The sequence below is a fragment of the Diospyros lotus genome, chromosome 3, assembly GCF_014633365.1.
Source record: "Diospyros lotus cultivar Yz01 chromosome 3, ASM1463336v1, whole genome shotgun sequence".
Taxonomy (NCBI): Eukaryota; Viridiplantae; Streptophyta; class Magnoliopsida; order Ericales; family Ebenaceae; genus Diospyros; species Diospyros lotus.
The window spans coordinates 24,949,591-24,976,959 of record NC_068340.1 but is presented as its reverse complement, the minus strand read 5'-3'; the positions used below and the strand labels follow the sequence as shown (position 1 = coordinate 24,976,959).

At 37.2% G+C, this 27,369-nt stretch overlaps 1 protein-coding gene across 2 annotated transcripts; it reads right to left on the bottom strand.

Moving 5' to 3' along the window:
• Positions 1–2,112: 2,112 nt before the first annotated feature.
• LOC127797152 (uncharacterized) lies at positions 2,113–27,232 on the bottom strand. 2 transcript variants are annotated; one of them, XM_052329750.1, is made up of 15 exons: positions 26,605–27,232; positions 26,419–26,504; positions 24,290–24,444; positions 23,835–23,899; positions 23,495–23,683; positions 23,268–23,322; positions 19,282–19,497; positions 19,052–19,185; positions 17,997–18,180; positions 17,773–17,832; positions 17,435–17,689; positions 8,292–8,550; positions 8,006–8,211; positions 7,515–7,565; positions 2,113–2,596 (listed from the first exon to the last, which is right to left on the bottom strand). In XM_052329750.1, the coding sequence occupies exons 1-15, from the start codon at positions 26,862–26,864 to the stop codon at positions 2,306–2,308; spliced, it is 2,466 nt and encodes an 821-aa protein (XP_052185710.1). In that variant the 5' UTR covers positions 26,865–27,232; the 3' UTR covers positions 2,113–2,305. The 2 variants fall into 2 exon arrangements, with proteins under 2 accessions (XP_052185710.1, XP_052185712.1); XM_052329752.1 differs by having other exon boundaries at positions 19,282–19,349; positions 23,503–23,683.
• Between the last annotated feature and the right edge of the window lie 137 nt (positions 27,233–27,369).

The following is a 27,369-nucleotide window of genomic DNA, read 5'->3' as shown; positions in this document are numbered from 1 at the left end:
GTTTCTATATTAGTCTGAACTAATATATCGATAGCATGTTATTGGTTTATATCTTATTTAAACCGATATCCATTAACCGACATATCCTTACACAACCGATTATACTTACAGAACCTATATGTTTTAATTTAATTTAGAAATTGATTTAATTTATATTATAGGAATGACTGGTTCTAGACCTACCTTGGCAGTATTAGATACGCAGTATTTTGCAGTCAATATTGCCAAAAGAGCCAAAAAGGTTGCCAAACATGAAGAAGTTGTTACAGCAACAGAAGAGATCAAAGACAAGAACGAGCCCTGAAGTCATTCAAAAGTGGAGCAACTCCAGTTTTGGGGGCAACGGATGTAACTGCACCAGGGCTACACGTACCACATGTTGCCCATGTTGTCAACTTCGACTTGCCAAGAGGCATTGAGACTATGTTCACAAAATAGGGCATATAGGCCGTGCTGGCAAAACGAGTCTAGCCACAGTATTTTTCAACAAGAAGATGACCCTCGCAACGTTTGGCAATAGTGCATTGGCAATGAACTTGGAATCTGAAATATGAATAGGATGCAAAGCAATCAGAGCGTGTGAAAGAACTTGCTCTAGTATTTGAGAAAAATGATGGAAGTGTAAAACAAAAGGCAAACCACTTTGCATTGTTGGAGTTGGACTGGGATTGTTACCGTTTAGATTTTGAGATCTCGTATAAATTTCAATGTAAACAGAAACTTAATATTTTTTTAATATTTCCATAATAATATCGCTTTCTATTTCATCGGTTTACCTACTTCGTTTGCTATCGATATTATGTTTATAAATTGCAATGTGAACATAAATTTAAAATTATGCAAATGATATCGGTTATTTTGTATCGATTACCAACTGATATGCTTTGACCGATATACTTTACATCTGTTATCATGGTAAATACTTCATTTATATAAAAGATTTCTCTATATATTTTGCAATATAAACAAAAACTTAATAAAAATATCGGTTCTGTTGTATCAATTATCAATCGATGAGTGTTATTGATATTATGTTTATAAATTACAATGTAAACATAAATTGACCATCGCCTTCTTCTTCTTTTGTAACTCATCACGGGTTCCAATGTGCCAGGCCTCTCATTGGATAATATTTGATATTTTCATTGGATGCTACATGAAATTACGTTATAATTCTTGTTTTTATTGTATTTGGCTTGGCTTGTGAATTGTGATGACCTCACCTAATTGACAATTTGGCTATGGTCAGCGCGCCACAACTAGCACAACCAAACAATTGTACTACTCACTACTGACCATTTTAAATTATTTAAAATAGTGATGTGAATCATGTGATATTAATCATCTCATATAAGAGAGTTGTATAACTTTTTAAAATTACAAATTATCTTATTATTATAAGACATTGAACACAGATATTAAAATTAAATTACGCTAAATTTTTTATGTTGTATATTGAGATTTTCCCTAACGCACGGGACCAAAAAAAAAAACAAATTTAAGTATTTTGTATTTTGAACCCTTTTTTTTTCCACTCTACCAAAAACAAAAAGTAAAATTTGAAGCTTTTGTTATGAAACAAGTAGAAGAAATAAATTATTTTAAATAAAATTATCACTTACATTACACGTATCCAAAAGTGTTAATTACATGAGATTTTCTTGTCAATGCCATTTCTAACAATTTAATTATAAAAAATACCTCTTCAATCATTGGTATTTCTTCTTGAAAGGGACTCCTATAAAATTACAAAGTGAAGTGATCGGGCACTTGGAAGAACCTCCGCTCTATGACTGAGAATGGGAAATACCAGATTCCATGCTTGCAGATAAATGTAAATCTAATTACTGCACAAAAAGTTGCATGTAGGGTTCAATCAATCCTCAGCCGTGCTGCTTGGCATTTGATTTCCTTTACAACCACCCTACTCCATAATATATATATGTGTGTGTGTATATATATATATATATATAATATTCATCTCCCTGTCTGTCTCCTTCTCCCTGCTAGCTGCTAGCTTATACAGAGGTGATGATGATGATGATGTAAAACTCCTTTTCCAAAGAAAAACAATCAGCACCAAGCTGATTACTTATCATGCCTTGCCTAGAGAAATAATTTACAAAGAAAAGAAAAATGAAAAAGCTTCTAACTGGGGTTGAACGCCTTAAGCATTTGCCCCCAAACCATTTACTATATGCTGCCAGTGTCAATGTCAAGGATGCACTTTGTTCCTGGTCCCTTAATTTGCCCGTGTGCAGACAGTAGAAGCTGCTGAATTGACCGGGAGAAGCTCCACGAGTCATCATCGAAATAGTTCTGGGAAAGACCACATAATAAACCTTGCAAAAACATCCGACTCCAGAAACTCTATATGTGCAGCGCGTCCTATGAAGGTATTCAAGTTCCTGCCCTGGGAAGAGACGTCAAAATTGACATCGCATCGCATGAACAACCTATGCTCGCAGGATGGTGCGCGTATCTGATCCAAGCTATCATTCAACATGTCCATGAAGACTTTCCCCTTCTTTGAGATATCTCCTGCAGCTCCCTGGCACATTTCTATTCTAGCAGAATGATAAGGGACATATCCGTCCTGAAAGATGCACAATCAAAATATAATGGCACGACATAGTCCAATATGAACAGATATTAATTAGAAATAAATAATAATAGAATGAACAACTCATTTTTGAAGCCTCGAGGTTCAATTCAGCATTCTGAGTGGAAGGAATTGCAGTCGGTAGAATCAGTTAATACTAGTACCAATCAGATTAGTAAAACAACATCAAAGGCCTTGATCCAAATGGATGGGCTCTGCTACATAGATTTTGGCTCTCCAATCATCTTTAGTCATGATTACATATGTTTTGTAAGGTCCTTATATCTCTTGTTATTTCTAAGAATTTCCCACCAAATTGTATTTGATCTTCCTCTTTTGACAAAAACGTCTGCCATTCCATCCATTTGTCTCACATATGCGTAAGTTGGACTTCTGCTTGCGTGTCCAAATCACATAACAACATCATATCCACTCCAACCATACTATAGATAAACTTGTATTTAATTGGCTTTTCTTGTATGATTGTATATACATCATAGCATCTCCATCTCAATTACACACATATTTTAAATATTTAATACTGAATTACAAAACATTTTAAGCTATACAAACTAATCAGGTTGGTGATTTACAATATATAACCATTAGATGAACTTGAGCTTTTTCAAGGGTTCAAACATTAGAACACATTAATTGCGTTATTGCGTTTTTAACAATTATCAAAATATCTTATTTCTAAAACTCATGACTAAATGCAAATGTCATAATTGTATAAGAGGGCAATAAGACAACCACGCAAATCATGTTAGATGAACATACATCATATAAGAGGATAATAAGATAACTACATGGGTCAAGTCAGATGAACATAACAGGGTCTGGCCAACTGTTCTTATAGCAGTTTGAAGGGTAAAATTAATAAACAGTCATTGAACTTTAAAGTTGTAATTATTTACTCACTGAACTTTAAATTGTAACCAGTTACTCACTGAACTTTACTCAACGTCAACCATCCATCACTCGTTATAACTCCGTTAGCTATTACAAACGGAATCTGACGTGGCTAATAGAATCTGACGTGGGTAAAATTAATTTAACATACACTCATTGAACTTTAAAAATATAAGAACTTTAAAAAATGTAACTACTTACTAAAGTTTGCTCAACGTCAACCATCAATCATTCCGATACATCACCATCTAATCTTGAAATACCCGTTACATCACCGTCTAATCTTGAAACATATTAAAAGATTTTTGTATGCATTTGAAATCCATTACTTCTCAAACCAAAAGCCAAAAACTAAACTAATAATTCAAATTAAAAAAGCTATTGATGCAAATTAAAAGTAAAAAAAAAATGTTTACTTAGATTTTTTTACCTCCATTACGAACAACGAAATTTTAAAAAAATGTATTTAATAATGAAACCAAATTGGTCATATCCAGTGACTGACATACCTTCAGTGAGTGACCAAATTGGTCATATCCGGTGACCGACATACCTTCACTTTTTGGCTCTTGGTCTCATTATTGAATATGTTGAATTTTGTTGTCTGTAATGGAGATAAAAAATCTAAACAGATATTTTTTTTTACTTTTGGTTTGCATCAGTAGCTTTTTTAATTTGAATCATTAGTTTAGTTTTTGACTTTTGGTTTGAAAAATAAATTATCTCAAATGCATACAAAAATCTTTTAATATGTTTCAAAATCAAACGGTGATGTAACGGGGTGATGGATGATTGACGTTGAGCAAAGTTCAATGAGTAAGTAGTTACATTTTTAAAGTTTAGTGAGTATATATTAAATTAATTTTTGCCACGTCAAATTTCGTTAGCCACGTTAAATATTTTAGAATATTTGGAGATTTAAGGAAATAAATTCAGGTTTAATTTTGAGAAAAAAAAATTAATTGGACAAGTGTGTAACACCCCAAATTATTTTAGAATATTTGGAGAATTAAGGAAATAAATTTGGGTTTATTTTTGAGAAAAAATTAATTGGCCAAGTAAGTGGGTCAAATGGTTTAAACTATGTAAGTGTATATGCATTTATATGCCTACAATACATATTATGTGTAAAGTATACTATATAATTGTGTATATTATATATATATAAAGCTAGCAACTGCCCCCCCCCCCCCCCCCCCCAAGCGGCGACCACACAAAGCCCCCCCTTACACAAATGGGGATGGCTTGAAAGCCATCCGCCATTTAACCATCAATCCCCTTCCTCTTCTTCCATGTTCAGAAGTATAGATAGAAATATTTCACAAAAATGGGAAGGCTTCATAATAAAAGTAAAACATAAAATTTCCCATATTAATTTGCTTCTTGATATGGAAGACGAGAGGCCTATAAATTGGGAGGGGATATTCATTCGAGAAATTTGAAGTATAAGAAAAGAGAGAAAATAGAGAAGGGAGGAAGGAAAAGAGAAAACAAGTGAAGGGAAGAAGAAGCTTGTTATCAAGGTGACCAAGGAGATGTCAAGAAGCTACAAAGAGCACGCAAGGTCTTCTTCGAAGAGACTAAGGTGAGGTTCTCCCACTCACAAACTCTTATTTCATGGCTTTTCGTATTACATGAAAAAAATCGATTTTGGAAATATACTTTGTTTAGCTTCTCATTTGCATCCATGATCATTCATAACCATGCTATTTTGCTCTACACCGCTTAGCCCCCAAGGTGACGTGGTCAAAGACCTTCCAAGAGGCACTTCTAGTGCTGGCTGAGAAAGCTCTTAGAAGGAGGCCAACACAATCACAAGTGACATTGTGGAGTGGAAACTTGCATTTTTCTTGTCATTTAGGCCCAAGGTTACATGGCTGAGGACCTTCCAAGAGGTGTTTTTGGCGCCGATTGAGAAAGCTCTTGTAAAGAGGCCGACATAGTCGCAAGTGACACCACAGAGTAGAAACTTACATTTCCTTTTATGCACGCATTTAATATAAATGCTTTATTTTTTGGGAATTCCGCACTTAGAAGTTTCATCTTCTAACTTAAGTTTATTCCCTGGAATATTCAAATGTTCCGAGCAAGACAAATGGCTCAAAGGGGAAAGAAATACTTGAAGAATAGGTTTTGGGAAGTTTCGTTATTTTTTTTTATGAGATGCACTAGGAACATGTATAAGTTATATTTTGGTGATATCAAGTGTATTAAACATGCCAAATCTGTAGTACAAACTTGGTTTTCAATTAAAGCTTCTTATTTTATTTTGGTGAAAATAGATGACTTTTACATTCATACCTTGGGTTATAGTGATTTAGAAATTTACACTAAAGATTTCTAAAGATTTTTGGATGGGACACCCAAAAGGTCTTTCTTTCTCTTTTAAACTCAGTATTTTGGAATGATTTGAAATTTGGATTTCTTAATATGAGTTATGACTTCATCTAGGTTCAATCTGTTAAAATAAATGCACTCACTAAGACCTTGCCTTGATGAACTAAACTGAATACCAGAGTTTCAATGGAAAAGTAAGGCCGCTAGAGATAAAGCTCCCTAAGCATCACTTAGGAGAATGATCTATAGTGAATTTAAGAAAAAATAAATGATGAAAATGAAAGGTCAAGCAAATAAAGGTTTTGAAAATAAGATGTAAATCGTAAGAGTTGGCAAAGACCTTTTAGAATAAACGTTTTAAAAAAACCCCTAAATTATGATGTGAAAAACACTAAAGAGGGGGGGGGGGGGGTGTTTCAACTTCTCTTCTGTTTCTAATATCAAGAATCATTTTCAACAAATTTCAGTGTCAGTTCTCTCTTTTCAATTTCTTTCTTTTTCTTCATAGAAGTTCTCACTTCACCATCCCCTTCCATTCTCTATCCAAACAAAATAAACTTATATTACATTCATTTATGTTTCATTCTTTCCAAAGAATGGAAGGATAACAAACTTTATATTACTTCCTTTACCCTTACATTCCATTCCATTATGTACCATTCCATTCTCTACCCCACCTCTCTCCCAAACATGGCGTAAGTAAAATACTTGAGATCTCCTCAAATATATTGCAATGAGGGCATGGATCATAACCTTCATTAGGCCCTAGCATTCTCATCTATTAGGACCCTAGGTTTCGAATCTAAGGTTTCTAGTTGGCAATCGTGGAAGAAGAAAGAAATAGAGAGAAATGAGATAAATTAGGGAGAAAACAAAGAGAAAAACAGAGGGAAACAAAGAATGGATAGAGAGAAAATGAGAGATCTTGAAATCAATTCATTCATAATGTCTCAGCAGTTAATTGGTTACACTTGTAACTGATTCTATTAACAGCTTGTAACAATTGCAGTGGGTTGTTGTCAAGTACTATAACTGTAATAATTGCAGTTGAAACAACTTTAACTACTTTCTACTATCTCTTATCTCCTAATTCTACTGATCAAGACATCATCATGCCATTAAATTTACTTTACCATAAGTTTGAGCTATAATCAGTCTCAAATCGACCACACTGGCCCTGCTAAGTGCAAAACACATGGCAATGAACTTGGTCAGTTTTGACATCATTTGTAAAAACAAGAATATTTATCCCCAGGTGCAAATTAAAGCTAACTTTTGAGTTCCTAAGAGTCTACAACTAGTAATATACTCATGGCATTTTTAGTAAACTACCAATGTAAAATTAGATTTTGACAGCTTGCACAGGAAGTTAACCCAACATGCTTGTTGAACCCTTCTAAAGCAACAAAAGAAATAGGACTAATTTTCTCATACAAAAAGCAAACCCCCTCAGGGTAGGGACACATTACTAAAAGAAAAGAAAACAAGTCAACTATTCCACAGCTAAGAAATTGCACAGGACCATAGGAGAGAAACTGACACTATCTACTATACTTTAGTCAACCTAAGTAAAGGCAGTCAAAAAGAAACTGCTGCATACTAGTTTGCTATCTGAATGTCTAACAATGGAAGTGGTTGTAAAGGCGCAAAAAGAAGGAAGTACCTGGGGTGAAGATAACAGGATTATATTCTTGAAATTCTCCAGCGTCTTTTGCTGAAAGGAGCAATAAACCATATCAGATTTCAGCAGAAAAAGTGGAAAAGCAAGATTTTAATATACAATAGCATTTATCAGACATCTGGAAGCAACTCCTCCTGCTTCCTCCCTTTTCTCTTTTACATGTAAATGAAGTCCACTGGAATCCTATTTCACTTTGATATATCCATTAGAATTTATAGGGATGGCTGTAGGGCTCTTCTTCATATATGTCTAGTGTACATCCTCTTATATACAGATTAGGACCACTTTTGGCTTCTCTCATGAATAATATACATCTAATCCAAAAAATAACATAACAACAAACCAAGCATTATGTCCACTAGGTGGGCTAGACTACATGGAATCTAGATTGATTGCCAATCATTCTATCTAGACAATACTTGCTGAAATGCAGCCTTCTAGCCATGAGGGTTGAAGATTTGTTTGTTTAGTACCTTGCTTAATTTGTAGAAGAAGGTATTTTGGAGATCCGGATCATCAGTGTAAGTAAGCTGATGAATGCACTGTGTGCCCTTGAGCTTCTTCAGGAGCCACAGCCCAGAGTTAAATAAAGAGTTTGAGCTGTACAAGTAACCCAAATGTGGACCAGATACAGAAACATATGTATACAAGTATCTTAGGTATGGCTCCATGATGCTCTCTGTTGGATTAAAAGCACAAATTTAGCAGTCAATTGATAACGAATTAAATAATATGACATCCACATCTAAGATCACACACCTGTTAGTGCTGCTCTTATAATGACATTCCCTATGGAATGCCCAACAAAGCTAAGCTTGATATTTCTCAAACTTCCAGATCTTGAGACTTTCTCCATTTTCTTCTTAACAAATTTAGTTACCTCCTGTGCCAACCTCAGTCCCATTTCTCGGAAGTCGCCATATGTTTTGTCTTCATTCACCTCAGACATAAGACACTCTGCCTTGGGGTCTATCAGAAGCCATTGATTCCGAACAAGCCGCAAATCCAGATGATGTCCCTGTTACAATATGACAGGTAAAATTAACAGATCCAAACTTGGAGATACAGCAATACAAGACAGACTTCAGGAGCCCCAATCCCCCCAGCTCCCTCCCCCCCACCCTGTATCACATTCCCTACTAGGTAAGGAATTCAAAACCCGTCCCACCCAACCCCTAACAAGCAAAGGGGATCCAAAAGAAGACAACTGGGAGTGGCAACAAGGTAGGTCGGCTTTGGATTTTACTCACCCTGTGTCCCCACCCACCCACCCACCCCCAAAAAAAAAAATCCGCATGACTTTGCTGAACCCAAATCTAGGTTCCACTAAACCCATTGTTGAGAGTAAAATAATAGTATAAAAGATAAGCTTAACCCTCTATCTAACAACTTAAACGTTTAGATTAAATGGTAGTTAACAATCAACATGGTATTGTATTAGAGCAGACAAAGATCTTGAGTTCAAATCTCACCGCCAACCTAATATTTAAATTGTTGCACGTGGTTGAACCAATTATCCGTGAAGTCTGACCACACGTGAGGGAGCGTGTTGAAAATAAAATAATAGTATAAAAGATAAAGTTAACCTTTTATTTAACAACTTAATTTTTAGATTAGATGGTAGTTCAATTTGACACCCATAAAGATAGAAGAAGATCCAAGTTCCACAAACCCAAATGGAGGCAAGAAGAAAAAGGAGGGAGGAACCCACATCTAGGTTTGCCAAAACCAAGAAAGAGAGAACAAGAAGAAAAAAGAAAAGAAGGAGAAGAAGAAGAAGAAAGAGCAAATAGAACGCAGATTCGGGTCTCACCCTAAAAGGAGAAAAGAATAAAAAGAAGAAAAAAGAGGAGAGGAGAACCCATATTTGGGTTTCACCAATGCAAAAAGCGAGAAGATCTAGGTTTAGCTAACCTAGATTTGGGTTCTCCTTCTAGGTTTGTTGAACTTAGATCTAGTTCAACTAATCTAATATGTTATGGTCAAGAATCCTAGACCTCCAATTCATAACACCTATAAGCATCAGAGTTATTCTTCTTCCTATTTCTATTTTCTCAATTGTCAAATTTTCATCAATACTAGGAGTCTGTGTGGTAGGAGACTTTTTAAAATTTGGTTGCTAGCAGGTGCAGTGTCCTAGTAGGAGTTTTCTAGAGCTTTCTTATAAAAAATCTCTTGTAAGTACTACAAAGGATCAGAAATTAAACTTTCTTTTTTTATTTTTTTTTTTCATATTTTGTGAACAAGAGATCGAAGGGCTCTCTCTAACGAGCCCTAGCCTAAACATAGGTTGGCAAGGACAGAAGTCTTTGAAGGCATTAGCTATAGATTTAGCTAATGGATCCTCTCTTACTGTTGCTGGTGAAGGCCATATCACCTTAACTCCTCCTCTTCATTTAACTAATGCCCTTCATGTACCAAAACTTACTACTAATCTCATCTCTATTTGTAAACTAACCAAAGACCTAGACTGCATTATTACCTTTTCTGACAACCATTGTGTATTTTAGAACCGAATATCGGGGAAGAAGATTGAGGCTGCTGGAGTCCAGAATGGGCTATATCTTCTTGATGAATTGATCACCATTTGCAGCTATTGGATTTAAGACTCCCTATGAAATGTGGACAGGGCATAAACCAAACCTAGAGCATTTAAGGGTATTTGGGTGCATTGCATATGCCCATATAAAACAAGAAAAATTGGAACCCCAAGCAAAGAAATGTATTTTCATTGGTTATCCATCGGGGGTAAAGGGATATAAACTTTGGAACCTAGAACCTAGATATCAAAGGATATTAGTAAGCCAGGATGTCACCTTTGATGAAAACTCAACTGCTAAGGGTATTAAGGGAGATAACCAAGAGAAACCAGTGTCTACATCAAAATCAGTAGATGTTGTGCGGCAGGAAAAAGTCCAAGATAATGACTTTGATACCTCACATGATCAGGAATTTTATCAACAAGAAGAGAGTGAGGATGCAGTGGATGATCAGGATTTTGATCCACGAGGAGAGTGTTGATGAGCTGGATACAGAAAATCAACCTGACTTGCAAAGATATAATGTTGCAAGGGGTAGGCAAAGGAGACAAAGTAAATCACCCAAAAGGTATGGATTCTCAGACTTGGTATCATATGCACTCACAAGTGCATCAGAGGTAACTAGGGATGAGCCCTTGACATATGAGGAGGCTGTCCTTCTAAGGATTCAAGTGGATTGAAGCCATGAAGTCCGAAATAGATTCCTTGACAAAGAATCAGACTTGGACTCTGATTAATAGACCTCATGGACAAAGAATTGTGGGCTGTAAGTGGCTATACAAGATAAAAGAAGGGGCTGGAAGCAATGCTAAACCTAGGTACAAGGCTAGATTGGTAGCAAGAGGCTTCACTCCAGTCCCTGGAGTGGACTTCAACGAGGTATTCTCACCAGTTGTTAGACATATCTCTATCAAGGTTCTACTTGCTATGACAACCAAATTAAACTTGAACTTGGAGCAAATGGATGTAACAACAACTTTTCTACATGAGGAATTAGATGAAAAAATCCTTATGGAGCAGCCAAAAGGTTTCGAATCAAAAGGAAAGGTAGAACAAGTTTGTTTATTGAAAAAATCCCTATATGGACTCAAGCAATCCCCACGTCAATGGTATAAAAAATTTGATACGTTTATGTTAAGTCAGGGATTTGCATATGACTGTTGTGTGTATTTTAAGCATGTGTCCAACAACATTTCGATCTATCTCCTATAATATGTTGATGACATGATGATTGCTAGCCAATCAGGGAAAGAAATACAGCAACTAAAACTGGATATAAAATCAACATTTGAGATGGAGGAGCTAGGTGAGGCACGAAAAATATTGGGTATAGAAATTACCAGGAATAAGCAGCAGCCTATCTCAGAAAACTTATCTAGAAAAACTAGTTAGAAAGTTCAGAATGGCAGAGACAAAAGCTGTAAAGTCTCATTTGCCCAGCACTTTAAGTTGTCATCAGATCAGTCTCCTATAGATAAGGAAAGTCTGGAAGAAATGAAGGATATACCCTACTCAAGTGCAGTAGGCAGCCTAATGTACAGTATGGTGTGTACTCAACCTGATTTAGCCTATGCAATGAGTGTTGTCAGTAGGTTTATGGCAAACCCAGGAAAGCCACACTGGAGTACAGTTAAATGGGTATTCAAGTATCTAAAAGGAACAATCAATACGGCCTTGGTCTATGGTGAAGCTAAGGCAGGAAGTGTAGCAAGTATTCTAGGATATTCAGATGTTAACTATGCAACAGATCTGGATAGAAAAAGGTCCACAAACGGATATGTATTCAAGTTGTGCGATTCAACAGTGAGTTGGAAAGCAAGTTTACAACATGTAGTAGCCTTGTCAACCACTGAGGCAGAATACATAGCAGTTTCGAAGGCAATAAAAGAAGCCTTATGGTTGAAAGGACTAACAGGAGAATTACTTGGAACTTCTATAGAAACTACACTAATGTGTGACAGCCAGAGTGCCACACATCTGTCTAAAAACCAAGCCCATCATGAGCGAACCAAGTACATTGATGTGTGTCACCATTTCATTAGGGAGACCTTGGATAAAAAGGAAATCAGACTAGTAAGGTTGCAGGGGATGATAATGCAGTAGATATATTCACCAAACCTGTTCTTGTAGCCAAGATGAAGCACTGCTTGGAGCAACTTCAGGTAGCCCCGAGGTGACTAAGCAGCCAAGCTTAGTGTGAGGAAGGAGGGATAAGTATCTACTCAAGATTGAAGACATTGAAGACTCAACTCATGCAAATGGTGGAGAAATTGTTAGAGTTTGCATTTAGTTAAGCCATCATGCGGTAACCAAAGGCATAGAAGAAACAAGAAGTTTGCATTTGTTTATGTTTTATGTATTTGTAATAGTTGTAACAAGTAACTACCATGTAACGATTAGTGCTATTCGTTTTTTCTGTTTCAATTATATTCCTTGTAATGCCGCCCCTATCCTCTATAAATAGGGGGTTGGCATGTGTTATTTGCGTATTCTTCATATCATGTACAAAGAGAGAAAAGCCTATGGTTTAGACTTTGTAATCTCGAGAGAATAGCTCGTGAGAATAGAGTTGGGAGTGCTTGTACCGATTGTGTTCTTGTGTTAGTGGTTTTTTGCCGGCTTCTTCAGTCTGGATGTAGGATCACCAAGTCATTGATGATCTAAACCAGGATAAGTCATTGGCCTCTTGTACTTTCTATTTTATCGTTTTTCTTGTTATTAATTCTGTTCTTGGCGCGGAAGTGTGAGATTGTATATTGAGGGAAGCGATTCATTACTCAACACATATTACTAATCCATCCTTGGGGGATCCTTTGGGTCATGACAGCACCCATCAGCTGTTTCTTAAAAAATCTAAATGCTTGTTCGCACAACTGCAAGTCACCTATTTGGGACCCGTAGTATCTGCAAGAGGAGTGGAAGTTGTCAACAGTAAGAATACTGCCATCTTGGAATGGCCACAGCCACAAACTGTCCAAGCTCTCCAGGGTTTTCTTGGTCTTGCAAGTTATTACAGAAAATTTATTCTCAATTTTGGGCCGATTTATGCACTGCTGACAACTTTGATGCATAAAAATGCCTTTGTCTGGAATCAGGATGCAAACAGCCTTCACCAGACTCGGAACAGTCTCTAGCCACAGACCCAATCCTTGTTTTGCCAGACTTCTCCCAGCCCTTTGTGGTCAAATGTGGCGCCTCTGAGGCCAGAATTGGCTCAGTGTTACACCAAGGGGGACAACCCATCACGTAAAACAGCAGGGTTTTGGCAAAACAACACCTTTACCTTCCAGCTTATGAGAAGGTATTGATGTGCTTGGGGAAGGCTATTCGGCATTGGACACCATTCTTGTGGGGAAGATCTTTTCTGGTACGTACTAACCATTATAGCCTCAAATTTTTACTGACACAGAAAATGGTCTCTTCTCCATTGCAGAAATGGCTGAGCAAACTTATTGGCTATGAATTCTCCATTGAGTTTCATGCAGGAAAACAAAATGTCATCACCGATGCCTTGTCCCACCATGATCAGGATGCAGGGGTTCTTATACAGTCTCTATGCATTAGCTGACTATTTTTGGTTACGAGACAAAATTCGGGAATCAGCAGTGATAGGAAACCTAATGACTAAAATCCAGCATGTGGAACTTGGCCCACCTTGAGAAATTCATAACAGCCTAATTTTGTTCAAAAAAAGGGTATATCTTCATCCCGATTCCCCCCCCCCCCCTCTCTCAAACAAACGGTGGTTTCCAGCTTCCATGACCAGACCCATGAGGGCTACTAAAAGACCCTCCACCGGGTGCAGTCAGACTTTCATTGGCAAGGAGTGAAGTCCTATATACAGGACTATGTTCATTCGTGAGTCCTTTGTCAATGCAATAAGACTGAACACCTGAAGCCAACGGGGTTATTGCAGCCCCTTCCTGTACAACAGCAGACTTGGGCCAATATTTCCATGGACTTCATGGAAGGCTTGCCCAAATCTCATGGAAAGAGCATCCTTTATGTATTGGTGGATCGTTTCCCAAAATATGCTCACTTTATCCCCTTATCCCATCCCTATTCTGCGCTGTCCGTGGCCCGCATCTTTTTTGATAACATGTTCAAAATGCATGGGCTGCCCGAGTCCATTGTGAGTGACCATGATGTGATGAGTCCATTGTGAGTGACCATGATGTGACCTTTACTAGTGCCTTTTGGAAAGAACTAATTAAATTGAGCAGCACTACTCTCAATTTTAGCTAAACCTACCACCCCCAATCAGAACGCCAAATTGAAGTGGTCAATCAGACTATCAAGTTGTATTTGCAATGCTTTGTGGGGGATCGGCCTTGGGACTAATTGTATTGGCTGCCTTGGGCTGAATATTGCTATAATACAGGGTTCCACTCTGCCTTACAAGTCCACACCCTTTGAGGTGGTATACGAGCGCACCCCTCCTTGGCTGCTTTCCCATGATTCAGGTACCGCTTGATTAGAGGCTGTGGATTATGCCTTGTAGCAACGGGATACAGTTCTCAAGTCCCTAAGGAACTGCTTGGTACAAGCTCAAGCTATCTTGAGGAAGCAAGCTGACCAACAACACCGGGACCTCCAATTTGCTGTAGGAGATTGGGTGTTATTGTGGCTGCAACCCTTCAGGCAACTTTGATAACTTATTGTGCCAACTAGAAGTTATCCTCATGTTTCTATGGGCCCTTTTGAGTGCTCATTGGTAGTGTAGCATATAAACTATCCCTGCCAATGAACAGCAAGATGCATCCTGTTCTCCACGTTTCATGCCTGAAAAGCTTTCATGGCAGCTTACCTACAGTGCCACCTATGCTTCCGCCATGTGAGGCACATCCCATCTTTCGTCCAAACACTATATTGGGTTCACAAATCCAGAATGGTACCAAGGAATTCCTCATTCACTGGGTTGATCTCTCTCAAGATGAAGCTTCTTGGGAGCAAGAGGTAGTACTTAAGGCTAACTTTCCTTCTATTCAGCTTGAGGACAAGCTATTTCCGAAGCAGGGGGTGATGTTATGGTTGAGAATCCTAGACCTCCAATTCATAACACCTATAAGCATCAGAACATTGAATAGGTTATGCCTATTTCGGGTTTGGTTAAGGAAGATTAGAGTTATTCTTGTTCCTATTCCTATTTTCTCAATTGTCAGTTTTTCATCAGTACTAGGAGTCTTTGTGTGGTAGGAGACTCTTTAAAATTTGGTTGTTAGCAGGTGCAGTGCCCTAGTAGAAGTCTTCTAGGGCTTTCTTTTAAACAATCTCTTGTAAGTACTGCGAGGGATCAGAAAATAAACTTCTTTTTTTCTGCATATTTAGTGTGCAAGAGAACGAAAGGTTCTCATTAATGAGCCCTAGCCTAAACATAGGTCGGCAAGGACGGAAGTCTTTAAAGGCATTAGCTGCAGATTTAGCTAATCTCTCATGGACTCAATCCGGTAACACAATGTCAAGTCTCGGATATGAGACTTGGACAATTCTGAAAGAATCGAAGATTTAGATAGGAAAAGGAGGGGGAAAGAAAGAGAGGGGAAAAAAAATTTAGAGGGAAAGAACCGAATGCTTTCATTGATAGTTCCCATCCTCTTTTACAATGCCTTTTATAGGCTATCACCCTCGGTTTGTTAGTGTAACCAACTAGGTACAATCCTCCTAAGCAGTAACCACCAGTACACATGCTACTATCTGTTTATTACAGTTACAGCTATGCTCTTATAGGCTTATTACAGTTATGCCCTTAGGCTCGTGACACACAATATCTCAATTTCTACGTTCCCAAACCCAAATAGAGAGATGAAGAAGAAAAGAGAAGAAAACAAAGGAGATGGAAAAGAGAACCCAAATCAGAAAATCCAGATCTGGGTTCTTCTTCTAGGTTCACACAGAAGGGGGGAGAAGGAGGAGAAGGATAGAGGTGAGGCAGACAACAAGCCATAAAAGGAGAGGAAGGAGAGTCTAAGACTTGGAGGAGAGAAGAGATGTTGCTGCCTCTCCTCTCAATCACAGGAGAGAGATGAGGGAGAGGAGCATTAATGATATATATCAAAAGAGTAATTTGTGATTTTACATTCTTCTCAAGATGGGATGTATATCCAACCTCATTCCTTCCACAATCAGAAGAATTTAGCAAATCTCCAATCCCTGCCCCAAATCTGGTCAAAAGGCATTAACCCCCACCTCAATTCCCTAATGGGCAAGCAAAATTGCCATCACTAGGGACAACACAACTAATGACCTACATAACCCTAATGACAAAAACTTTAGCCAACAACATGTAGCAATTACCACCAAACAAATAGGCCTAAAATCCTTCCAGAGTATCCCCTTTCTTGGAAAGAAGTACAAAGGCAGCATTCAAACTTTTTCAAAACTCTCTCATTCAAAACTAGCACGCAACACTTGCATGAAGCCTAGACCCACTACGCTCCAACAATGCTGAAAAAATGTTTAGGTAAACCCACAAGACCCAAGGCCTTTCACCATTTAGATGAGTTAAGATCCAAAGCAACTCCACTAAAAAAGGTCTTTCCATTATAACTTTCCAAAAGCTTTTATGATTCTCCTTTTAGAACCTTTCTTCAAGAAAACTCCTCATTTGAAAAGGTTTAGCTCCCCTCTTTATCATGTAAGACCTTGAATCCCTAATGTTCTCAAGAAGGTTGCTAATTTTAAAACCCAGTTCCCATGACTTACTTGTTCTATTTTTTTATGTCCTCTTTCATTAGCTTAACTTTTCAAGATAGATGAGAACTTAGGGAGCCTGAAACCCCCTCATAAGGTCCAAAAGACCCCCTTACTTGAGCCACATATTCTAATATCTGAAAGGCAACAAGCCAAGATTGTAGCTTTCACTCTATAGAACAAAAGGGCACATTGGTTGTCCAAGGTAAATAAATAATAACACCTAATGTTTGGGAGTATATTCCAATTAACAAAAATCTATTAATGCACGGGACCATCTCCTACCCTAGTCCATGTAAACACCAAGGCCGCTAAAACAAAGGGATATGGTCAAAAATCAACCAATGTAAACAAGACTGCCTAATGTTTGGGAGTATATCATCCAAGTCACAGGTTATGACTGTCTAATGTTTGAGAGTATGTCTCCTAGTTACTGTTTAACAAAAATCTGTAAATGCATGAAGAATGGAGCCACCTCCTATCCAAGTCCCTTTTTTTCCCCTTTGGGGGGGGGGGGGGGGGGGTGTTGTGGCAAATCTACCATCTGTGCTAAGGATATGAACTAAAGAAACTCTAAAGGCCCCACCAAAACCATAGAAAAGAATCAACAACAGTACAAACATGCAACAAGATATACCAATTAAATCCATGATATGCGATAGCAGAACATGCCTGAAAACCATGCACAAAGACAACTATCTTCAGAACACGACTACTCTGTTGAGGACTAGCAGTAGGCAATTTCTTTTTCGCCTTAGAACCAATATCAGTGAGGAAGCTAGATGCATTTTTCTGGTTGAGATCTGTGAAATATGAATTTCCACTGGTAGTTCGCAATGGTGCATTCACGACACGTTCTACAATTACAATTGGAACTCGAGAAAGATCACCAAATATATGCATGTCTTGTATAGACCGATTATTGATCTGCAAATAAAAAAATACCTGGTGATAAACACTTATACATGGAGAAGAAACAATTTAGCAGCCATATAAAAGCACAAACTCACCCTCATTTGCTCAATACTACGCCGATGAAGCTCAGCCCGCATTGCTGCAGTTTGTGCAGGCTACAAATGAAACAAGCAATAAATCCAGATCAGCAATGCTGTAAGAAGCACAGAATTAAGAGAGAGAAGGCAAACAACACTAAATTTCAAACTAGGGCTTAAAGAAAAATGAAACTTCAATGAAGTTATAACAGAACAAATGAAATAGGCCTCGGCTTTTTTACATCGTCAGTTAGCTTTCGCAAGACTGATGTTCTTCCACGCCCATGGTAGGAATCATCAACCCCGCTACTTATATATTGGTGTGGCATATCCACCTTAGAGTACACCATCCATATTGACCATTCAGCTTTCCTATCATTAGCCCATGCATCACGCAGAAACTCCAAAACCTTTGTGCTGTTAGCCCTGGAATAAAGAAAAGGTTAGTACTTCTTCCACACAACTCAGACACAGATAAATAGCAGAAATCCCAAGGGGTTTGGAACTCAAGTTTGCCTCCCTAGAAGCAAATCAAAAGACAAAACTTTAATTTTTCAATACAACTAAAGATTCTTGAGGAACATCATCAAAATTAAAAATACAGAAAGGAAACATTTGAAATGCAAAACCTTTAGATTTCCCATTTGTTTGTGGAACTTTGTGGTTTATAACTGTAAGACATAAGTTTTACATTCTCAATTCTTTACAAAATAAAAATGTAAAGAATGAACTATTTGTTATTGTTATTATTTCCATTTAATAAAAAGGTATTATTCACTGAGCATATTCCTAATTTTTTTTCCTAGCATGTTAACGAAGATTGTGAACTATTTGCTAATTTTCCAGACAATGAACAGAAATTTCTGCACTATGAAATAAAAAATGAATTATTTATTTAATTTTCATAAATGCAGCTATAGATATTTATTTATCACCATTCATTGACTTGAGGATCTGAAGCATGAAGAAAAGCAGAATGAAATCAATATTTTCAAGGAAGAAGAATAAGTTTGGATGGTTTTTCTTTCTTCTTCTTTCCCGTCCATATGAGAGAAACACAGGCAACTCCATATGGAGTCCCTTTCTTCAGCCTTTCCCCATATGTGCCATTTAAGGCTGAGGCAATCTCTTCCAGAATTCAAGTCATCAAGGAGGGAAAATAAGAAGTAGCAACTTCAATGTTACTACCAGCAGTTGCTTTCACCTGTATACTCAGACATGAAAAGAAAAGAAGAAAACTTATCTTGCTAAAATACTCCTCCAGATGCAATCAAGTTAAGCTAGAATTGGCACAAACCTGTGGAGTTTCAGAAAGGTGTTCCACAAATACAATACTTGACTCCCAAGTGAATGGAAAGAGTTCAAAAGTTCATCCATGGATAAGGATAGGATATACTCATTGCTCCAGGAATCAACATTTCCATTTGGTTTCTGTTCAAGGATAAGAAAGTACAAATAAGTCAAAGAAAACAGAGATATGAAGATAACAAGCAGAACTGCAGGTAATCTCAAGTATACAATCAAGACCTGAGAACCAATTTGGGACTTGGCTGATGCTTCTGCTGAAACTAAAGTATGTGCACTCTCCGCACCTCCTGGCAGAGAAGAAGCAAACAACTTTGGATCATCCAGTTTCGAGGTAAAGTCAGTCAGATCAATTGTCTGATTAATTGATTTGTGGAGTTTTTGGAGCTCTTCAATAAGTATGTCTCGGGCAGTTAATAGTGCTCTAACAAGCACAGCCTATAATCAGATAAATACACAAAAAAGTTTACTCAAAAGCGAGCACTCAAAAACTTGAGTGGTTATTTAATGAAGGAAAGACATTAGCAAGAAATAATTGAACAAAAAGATAAATAAGTGCAACAAAACCCCAAGTATCTTCTAACAGATTTTTTGATATGTTAATCAAGTGGACCAAGACTTAAGAGACAATTGGCAAGCTAGAATCCATGTGGCTGAATGCACCTGGTGGGAATAAGGTTTGGCGTGCTATTTTAATTGAATGGGCCAAGACTCTCAAGTCTCAATAACTAAAAATATTGAATATATGAATGCATAAGAGAAGTCATAAAAATTGATCATAAGAGCATTACATTTTTTTCAACATAGTAGTCACACCATTGGCAGTAAATTAAGTAATCCTGTCAACATTTCTCGTATTGAAGCTATTGGTCTGAAGCCTAGATGAAGAGAGAACTATGTTAGGTAACTAACAGTCAATATAAAAACCAACAGTTGTTTTAACATAGATATAAACATAAGCATATACCATTGGTGATTACCCTCTCAGCAATACAATATAGAGAATGTAAGGATAAACACACACACACACAAAAAAACAGGAAATCTACAAGAGAGTGGGATAAGTGGGGTTTGGATTAGGGAAGAAAAGGTGTGAGGTGAATGGTCTCTCTACAGTCCATACGCATAAACAATGATGGATTTGGTTCACAATTTCTGAAACAGCAAGATGCAAGAGAGACAAAGAGATCGAAACTATAGATATAGAGAGAGGGTTTCAGATAAGTGCTCTGTCCAAGTAAAGGGAGAACTCTGTTTATATGGCCAAGCTCACCAAAAGGCCAAGTGCTAGGAAAAAAGGGCGATTTGATGAAGAAGGTCATGAATTTGGATGTCGATCAAAGAGAAGAATTGTTTCTTGGTCACAAAAATGTGGTAGGGGCTTGGTGAGTGTCATAGAGGATACAATTGTGGATTGAGCAGGAGTGAAGAAGGAGCTTAAACCCATGGCCATGAGAGCAAAGGCAAGGCCAGTGTAGCCATACAAACTGAGAGGTGAGTGAGTGTCTGAAAAAGGGCTCAGTTTGGCCATGGCAAATGAGAAAAGCAGCTCTTATGCAGCAGGCTATAGAAAACCAGGGGAAGCCATGTCTCTCCACCACAGGACAAATTGATGAAGCTTGTCACCGATGCCATCCACGTATTGCTTGTGCATACTGTGAAGGATTTGTTGACCCATTACAGTATCTTGCAGTTTGACTATTAGAATAATAATAATAAAGGGATGGTGCCGATAACTTTTCTGCATTAACTGTCAGAGTGGCAAGAGTAAGTGGACCATGACAAGCACTTTAATGCATACAAAAAAAAAAAAAAAAAAATTCTGCCTTGGTAGCAAGATATGTTATTCTATGGGGTTAAGCCAGAGAAAGTGAGGTGTAATGGAACGTAGCTCTAATTATAAATTTAAATTTTTGGATTTCAAGCCAAAAGAGTTTATTTTGGGATTAAGTTTAGTCAACTTCAACTCAAGATTAGGCTTTGTCAATACATCGCTTATTAACAGGAATCATGTCAGAAATCACAAAGTTTTGCAATTAGGTGACTTCAACTTTCAAGTGAGTTGACTATGAAATTGATTTACATGAGATGTTATGTTCTCAATTCTACTTTGGGGTATATGGAAAATTATTTAACCTATGCAAGGACATTGAGAACATGATGTGAACTTGATATCCTATGTGAAATTGTTAATTAGAGTTATTTTAATGAGGTTAGCATATGGATGTGGAATGATGAGACCACTTATGTGAATTTTAGGTATAGTTTCAGGGGCTAAGTTGACTCTGGCAATTAGAGTAGAACTAGTCGCTGTGTTTTTCAACAATTTGGCAAAGAAACCAAGTGCACTCCCAAGCACTCCAACTAGGTACATCATAGGAAATTACCTGAGGCATAATCCTAAGGTGGCTTCAAACGATGTCCAAAGGCCCATAGATGTTGTATGAGACATTATTGTTGATTTGGTTATTGACGTTGTCTCCCTGAGTTATTGCATGATCTTTCTTGTTGAAGCCATTCGACGTATGGAATTTATGATATATGTTAATGTCATACCATCATGTGAGAATCTTGAAATCAAACGTATGTATTGGAAATATTTCTGAAAACCAAAGTGGCGTTTTTTATTCTACATATTAAATCTTTATGCTTTGTGTGTGTGATACTGAATGCAGAATAATTGTTCACTAAGGTATCAGGCTCGCCACTCTATCTTAATATTTTCAGGTTAGAGACAAAACCCAAGAGTCCAACTTGATACAAGGGACTATGAAAATATTGCCTTATAGATCAACAGATATTAGACATTTATAAATTTTCTTTTGATAGATTGGGTTTGTATACTTGCCTTCATTTTCTTTTCAGGATATCATAATGTAGTGGAATTATTGTGAACCAAAGATTTTCTCATGCTATTCAAAAATATTAAAAAAAACTACAAATTAATGTTCACATTCTTATTCTACTATTAAATTTTGATGATTAAATTTGAAAAATCTGATTTTGTTTACACTTTTCTTTGTAATTGGAAGGTCACAAGTTCAATTTGTGGAAACAACCTCTCCACCAAAAAGCAAGGGTATGGTTGTGTAAAAAAAATGGCCCTCCCTGACCCTCACAAAGCTGTGAGCCTCGTACACTTGGGATGTCTTTTTTAATTAAAAGGGAACATTCTAACCATAAACTATTTTCAATATAACATTAATTAATGTTAATGTTTCATTCCTGCAACCAATATTTCTAAATTAAAAAGAAAAATTATAAGCAAGTATTAGAAAATGCACCATTTAACTTTGTCAAATATCAAAAATGAAGAAGTGAATATGAACATCACATCCAACTCCAACTTCAAAGACTGTAAAATGAGTATTTAAAACTAAACTTCGACAACTGCAAACAAAATCCCTGCTGCAAATAGCATGGCATTAACTATTTAAGCAAACTAAATTTTATAAGTATTAGAAGAAAATTAAAATTTTATAACAAATATTGCTTTATACAATCTTATGGCTTCTCAACAAATGGTTGGATCAGGGTACATCTATTGGGCAAAGAGGTTTGTGGTTTGGTTATTGCAGCGCAATACTTTCTAAATGCTACTTCTCACTTGGAATGCAAAGGATTTTTAAATTGTTGAGGGGCAATGTTTTGACCTTGCCACTATCAGGTTTTCAATCTTTTGCCTCCATGGCCAGGTGTTATCACATTTTAGGTGATGTGGGACAGGTTAGGAAACTAGGGTCTAACAGGAAGGTTCTAATAGAGAGAGTTTTAAGAGGGTAAATAATTTAAGGTTTGAAATTTGGAGGGAAATTGCACTGAAATTTGACTTGATTTCTAAAAGGCATATTATTATTATTACTATTATTATGCCCTCCATCAACTTATTAATCAGAATTACCTAAAAAACATGGCAATTATCAACCATGCATGCTACCCAGAAATTGGCATCAGAAGATATGCTTTCTCAAGAAAATGGTGCCAATAAATTTTCATAAAGTTGGATTTATTACTCACCTACTTGATGATGAAACAAATGCACCAGGCAAGTAGAGTCAACAAAAATGCAATTAACATATCCTACAACTGCATTGAAGAGTAAACATATGCAGAAAAAAAAAAAAAAAAAACTGAAATACCAGATAAACAACTATCAACAAAGACCAACTAAAGGAACCATCAAAGAATATTCAACTTAAAGGACATACTTGCTTTGATTTGTATAAATTTTCTCCAGTAACATCTTTGACAGCAGTATAGCCACTGAAAAGAAGCGAACTAATGAAGTTAAATTGACAAATCTACAGGTACAGTATAATGTAGTTAAATTATCAAGCAAAAAGCTTTAAGGACCAGTAAGAAAATATTGATATAATTGGGTGAGTGTAACCTTGAGCCATTTATTCAATTTAAGAAAATGGAACCTGCAACAGACCTGGTTACCTTCGGCTGGGAAGTGTGAACATCACCCTTCAACAAGGTGATGTGTACAGTAATATCAACAAGCACAGCATGGAAGGCATCAAAATGAACAGGGCAATATGAATGCAATCCTAAAAGAGCTTTAGGAGGAATCCGAAATTCATGGATTGCAGCTGAGTATGCATCTGGAGAAGCCTGCAGACTAGATCCGCACATAGAACATTAAAACTGCAATTTGATTTTGAAAACAATGCCTGACTCCACTTTGCATGAAGCATAACAGAATCAAGAAAAATCTTGCATCTAAAACCATTCAACAGAGAAGATAGCCAAAAAAAAATGAGTTAACTAACCCATTCGCAAATAGAGGCGCATGCATAAGCTCAAATTTCAAAATGACTGCAGAAGTGGACAAGCCCTGGAAATTTGAGGTCATATCAGTTCCCGTTGTAAAAGAGACAAGTGCAGAAGGTATTATGAGCGTTCAAATAAGGTGGACAGACAGGAATAAATAAGATATGCAATTCTCTAGAAAATGTCACAAAGATCAGAACAGAAGTAACATTCTGCTCTTTCCAATCCAGTGGGCATTGACAAATCCTAAAAGCCAAGTATCTTCTATCAGATACGTCACCATGGGATTAGGGCCCCATACAGATATAGGACCTGTATGCACCTAGAGACCAATACACCAACCTGCTCACTTGCTCCAGAAAATCTCCATTCTTTCTGCTCTATTTTACTTTTTCCTCTTCCGTATACAATTCTTTGATTACACAAACAAGCATTCATGCTAATAAACCAATACCTCATATTTATCCAGTGATAAGTTAAAAGAGATCATGACAGATAGAAGGACGTCCTGCCTCGCATATTTGATCCGAAAAGGGTGTGTTGAGAAACTGTGATCAGTGTCATCAATCCTCCACACTCCACACACATCATTAGAACCCAAATCAGGTGCTGCAGATCAAAGGAACATGACCCTACATATTAGCTTCATTAAAAGAAACAGCAATTGAAAAGTACAACCCCCTTATGAACTAAATGTATTAAATTGGACAGATTTTTAATTGAACAAATAAATAAGGTATCTATTGTTAACCTGAGACAAGAGGATGAAATATTAAAATAACAACATCACTGATTGATTAAAGACCAAGTCATTCATTGCACTTTATCTCACTTGAGAATAATATTCACAATTTTCCCCACAAACTGGGTTCTTCCAAATCATGCGTGCATGGAAGTAAGCAAAGGGAAACCTTAAGACTGTGTAGTGAATGGGTATGCAAAAGCTGATAGTTATTCAATCCCAATAGTAGGGACATCGACACACCAAAATCTTTGATATGTTTGTTGTTCAGCTTCAATTTCCTAAGATAATATGTTATTTCAGTATAACACAGCCAGCAGCAATGCTTCATCATCAATCATCTTGAAATGACCATGCAAATAATAGAGAATAGCGAGAGTTAGACAAAGTAATAAACTTACAAATCATGCCTATCCTGCGAGATGTTTCAGACAATATGATGAGACCATAATCAAGTGCCAAACTAAGGATACAGCCATGCAAATTTACCCAATGTGACCACTTCCAAAGCCAACCTGACCCAACCCACAGGGATGAGTTTTCTAACAAAGTAGGGATAGGAAAGAATTTTGGTCTGGGCTTTGCAGGTTGAGGTTGAGGTCAACCTGAGATGATTCTTAGTCTAAAGGGGATGACATTAATGTTATTTGTTTTTGTAATGATAGGGCTGGGTGTAGTGTCAAATTCTTCTAAGATGCATTTCAAACTTTATTGAGTTCCACAAGATGCTAGACCTGACATCAGAAGGAGGCCTGTTTGCGTGATTTAAAGTTGACAAAAGTTTTTCCAGGTCCCAAATAGATAGTTTCCTTGTTTCCTCAAATTGAGAATTTCATTTCTCAAATGTGTCTCCAGCCTATCTGCCCAAAGTCTCTTCTGACCACTTCCCTACTTTTGGACACTGGGAAATGCAGTCAAGCTCTTCTCCGTTCTATTTTGAGAACATGTGGCTTAAGGAGGAAATTTTTATTTCTTTATTAGGGAGTGATGGAATAAGTATGAAATTGGTGGTTCTCCGAGCTTTTGATTGACTAGGAAGCTAAAGTTTTTGAAGAAACAATTTTAGAAACTTGAAATAAAGAGGTGTTTGGCATATTAGTATTAGGATTAATTGCATTTTGACAGATTTAAAAGATGTGGATAAAGCCAATTAGTTTAATTAGTTTAATTGATAATGCTTACATTAGACAAAGTTTTTTCTCTAAAGACCTAAGAGAAGTTGTTGGCCTTATTATTTCACCTTCCCATAATGCCTTTGCGGCTATGCCAAGGAACATCAGATTTTGGCTGCAACCCTCATTGTCAATGAGTGTATTGATTCTAGGTTCAAAAGTTCTGTGGTTGGATATTTGCAAGCTTGATGGTGAAAAACCATGTGCCCACATTAGTTTGGGTTTTCTTATGAGTGTCTTGGAGTGTATGGGTTTTGGAGATACGTCAAAAAGGATCATTTTTTTTATTTCTTCAATGAAATTTTCCATTTTGATTAATGGCATTTCTATAGGTTTTTTTTTTTTTCTTTTTGGAAGTTCTCGAGTGCTGAGGCAATAAGAACCTTTATCTCCTTTCCTTTTCGTTCTTTTATGGAAGCATTAAGTCTTATAGTGTGTAATATTAATGTCAAGGCAGGTCATACACAGCAAATCAAATTAGAAGATACAAAAAACAGTATAGAAATAAATGTGTTATTTGGTAGGTATGTAAATAAGCAATGGTGGCTAAATTAGAAAGTAAGGGAATGCACATTTAATTTTTCCATATCCATCATTTAATCCAAACCCCAAAACTATTTTAAGCTTGATTAGCCATTACTAGAAGAATTCATATATTTGCAAACACACCGTCGTATTGGACCACTCTAGAGGGAGTGGCGAGGGAAGAGTTGCCACCTTCCTCCCATCTCATGGTAATCTTAATCTGATACCATCTGCGAGTGTAGAAATAAGGGGTCAGCCCAAACCACTAAAAGAGTCATGTAAGAGATGGCAGTAATACTGTGGAAGTAGCAAGAATTGAGAGAGATATACCCTTGTTGGAAGAGGTCGAGATTATGGAAGCGATGAATGTAGATGGCAACCTCATGCAAGGCTTCGAACTCCGACATTGGGTGCTCTTTAAGCTTTGGATGGGGTGGGGACTGTCCTGGCTGTAAGAGAATAGGTTTCGCAGCATTAACCAACCTTTTTGGGGAGCTGGAAGCTGACGAAGAAGGAGGAGGAGGAGAAGGAGAAGACGAAATCTTATGGTGATTGAATCCAATGATCCACCTTAGACGCCTCAGTAACATCACTTCCACTCCTTCCTCCCACCAACACTCGCATCCCTCCCAATTTCCTATCGATTTTCTCCTCCTTTATTCGATTAATGTGGTGGCGGTGGAAATCTCGAAACCTAGGTTTCGCAGTTCCCTGAAACCTCAAATTCGCGTCGATCGGCCGTTTGTTTTTCCGAGGCCCCGCAGGAATCGATCAAGCGGAGACGTTGAGGTCGCCGGCAATGAGAGGGGACGGAGGGTCCAAACGGAAGAGACTTTCTTCCTCGTCGTCGTTGTCGTCGTCGTCGTCTTCGTGCTTATTTTGTCTTCTTCGGATGGGTTTAAAGGGGCAGAATAGAACCAAAGAAAGCGCTGGCTTTCATTCATCGTCGTATTAATTGAATACGATAGGCCATGAGTTGTAGGCCTAAATGAGCCGATCTAAATTTAAAAATAATTAATTAATTCCAGGTGTAAAATACATGACTTGTTATATAAAAAAGTCTCATTATTTTGTTTAACTACAAATAGTTCAAAA

What these genes read in the sequence shown, in the direction of transcription:
- LOC127797152 (XM_052329750.1), bottom strand. Translation starts at nt 26,864, where the DNA reads ATGTTACTGAGGCGTCTAAGGTGGATCATTGGATTCAATCACCATAAG. An exon ending in GCGCCTCTATTTGCGAATGG is followed by an intron (nt 23,684 to 23,834) that starts GTTAGTTAACTC and finishes GTGCGGATCTAG; the next exon opens with TCTGCAGGCTTCTCCAGATG. An exon ending in AGTCCCAAATTGGTTCTCAG is followed by an intron (nt 19,186 to 19,281) that starts GTCTTGATTGTA and finishes ATCCTTGAACAG; the next exon opens with AAACCAAATGGAAATGTTGA.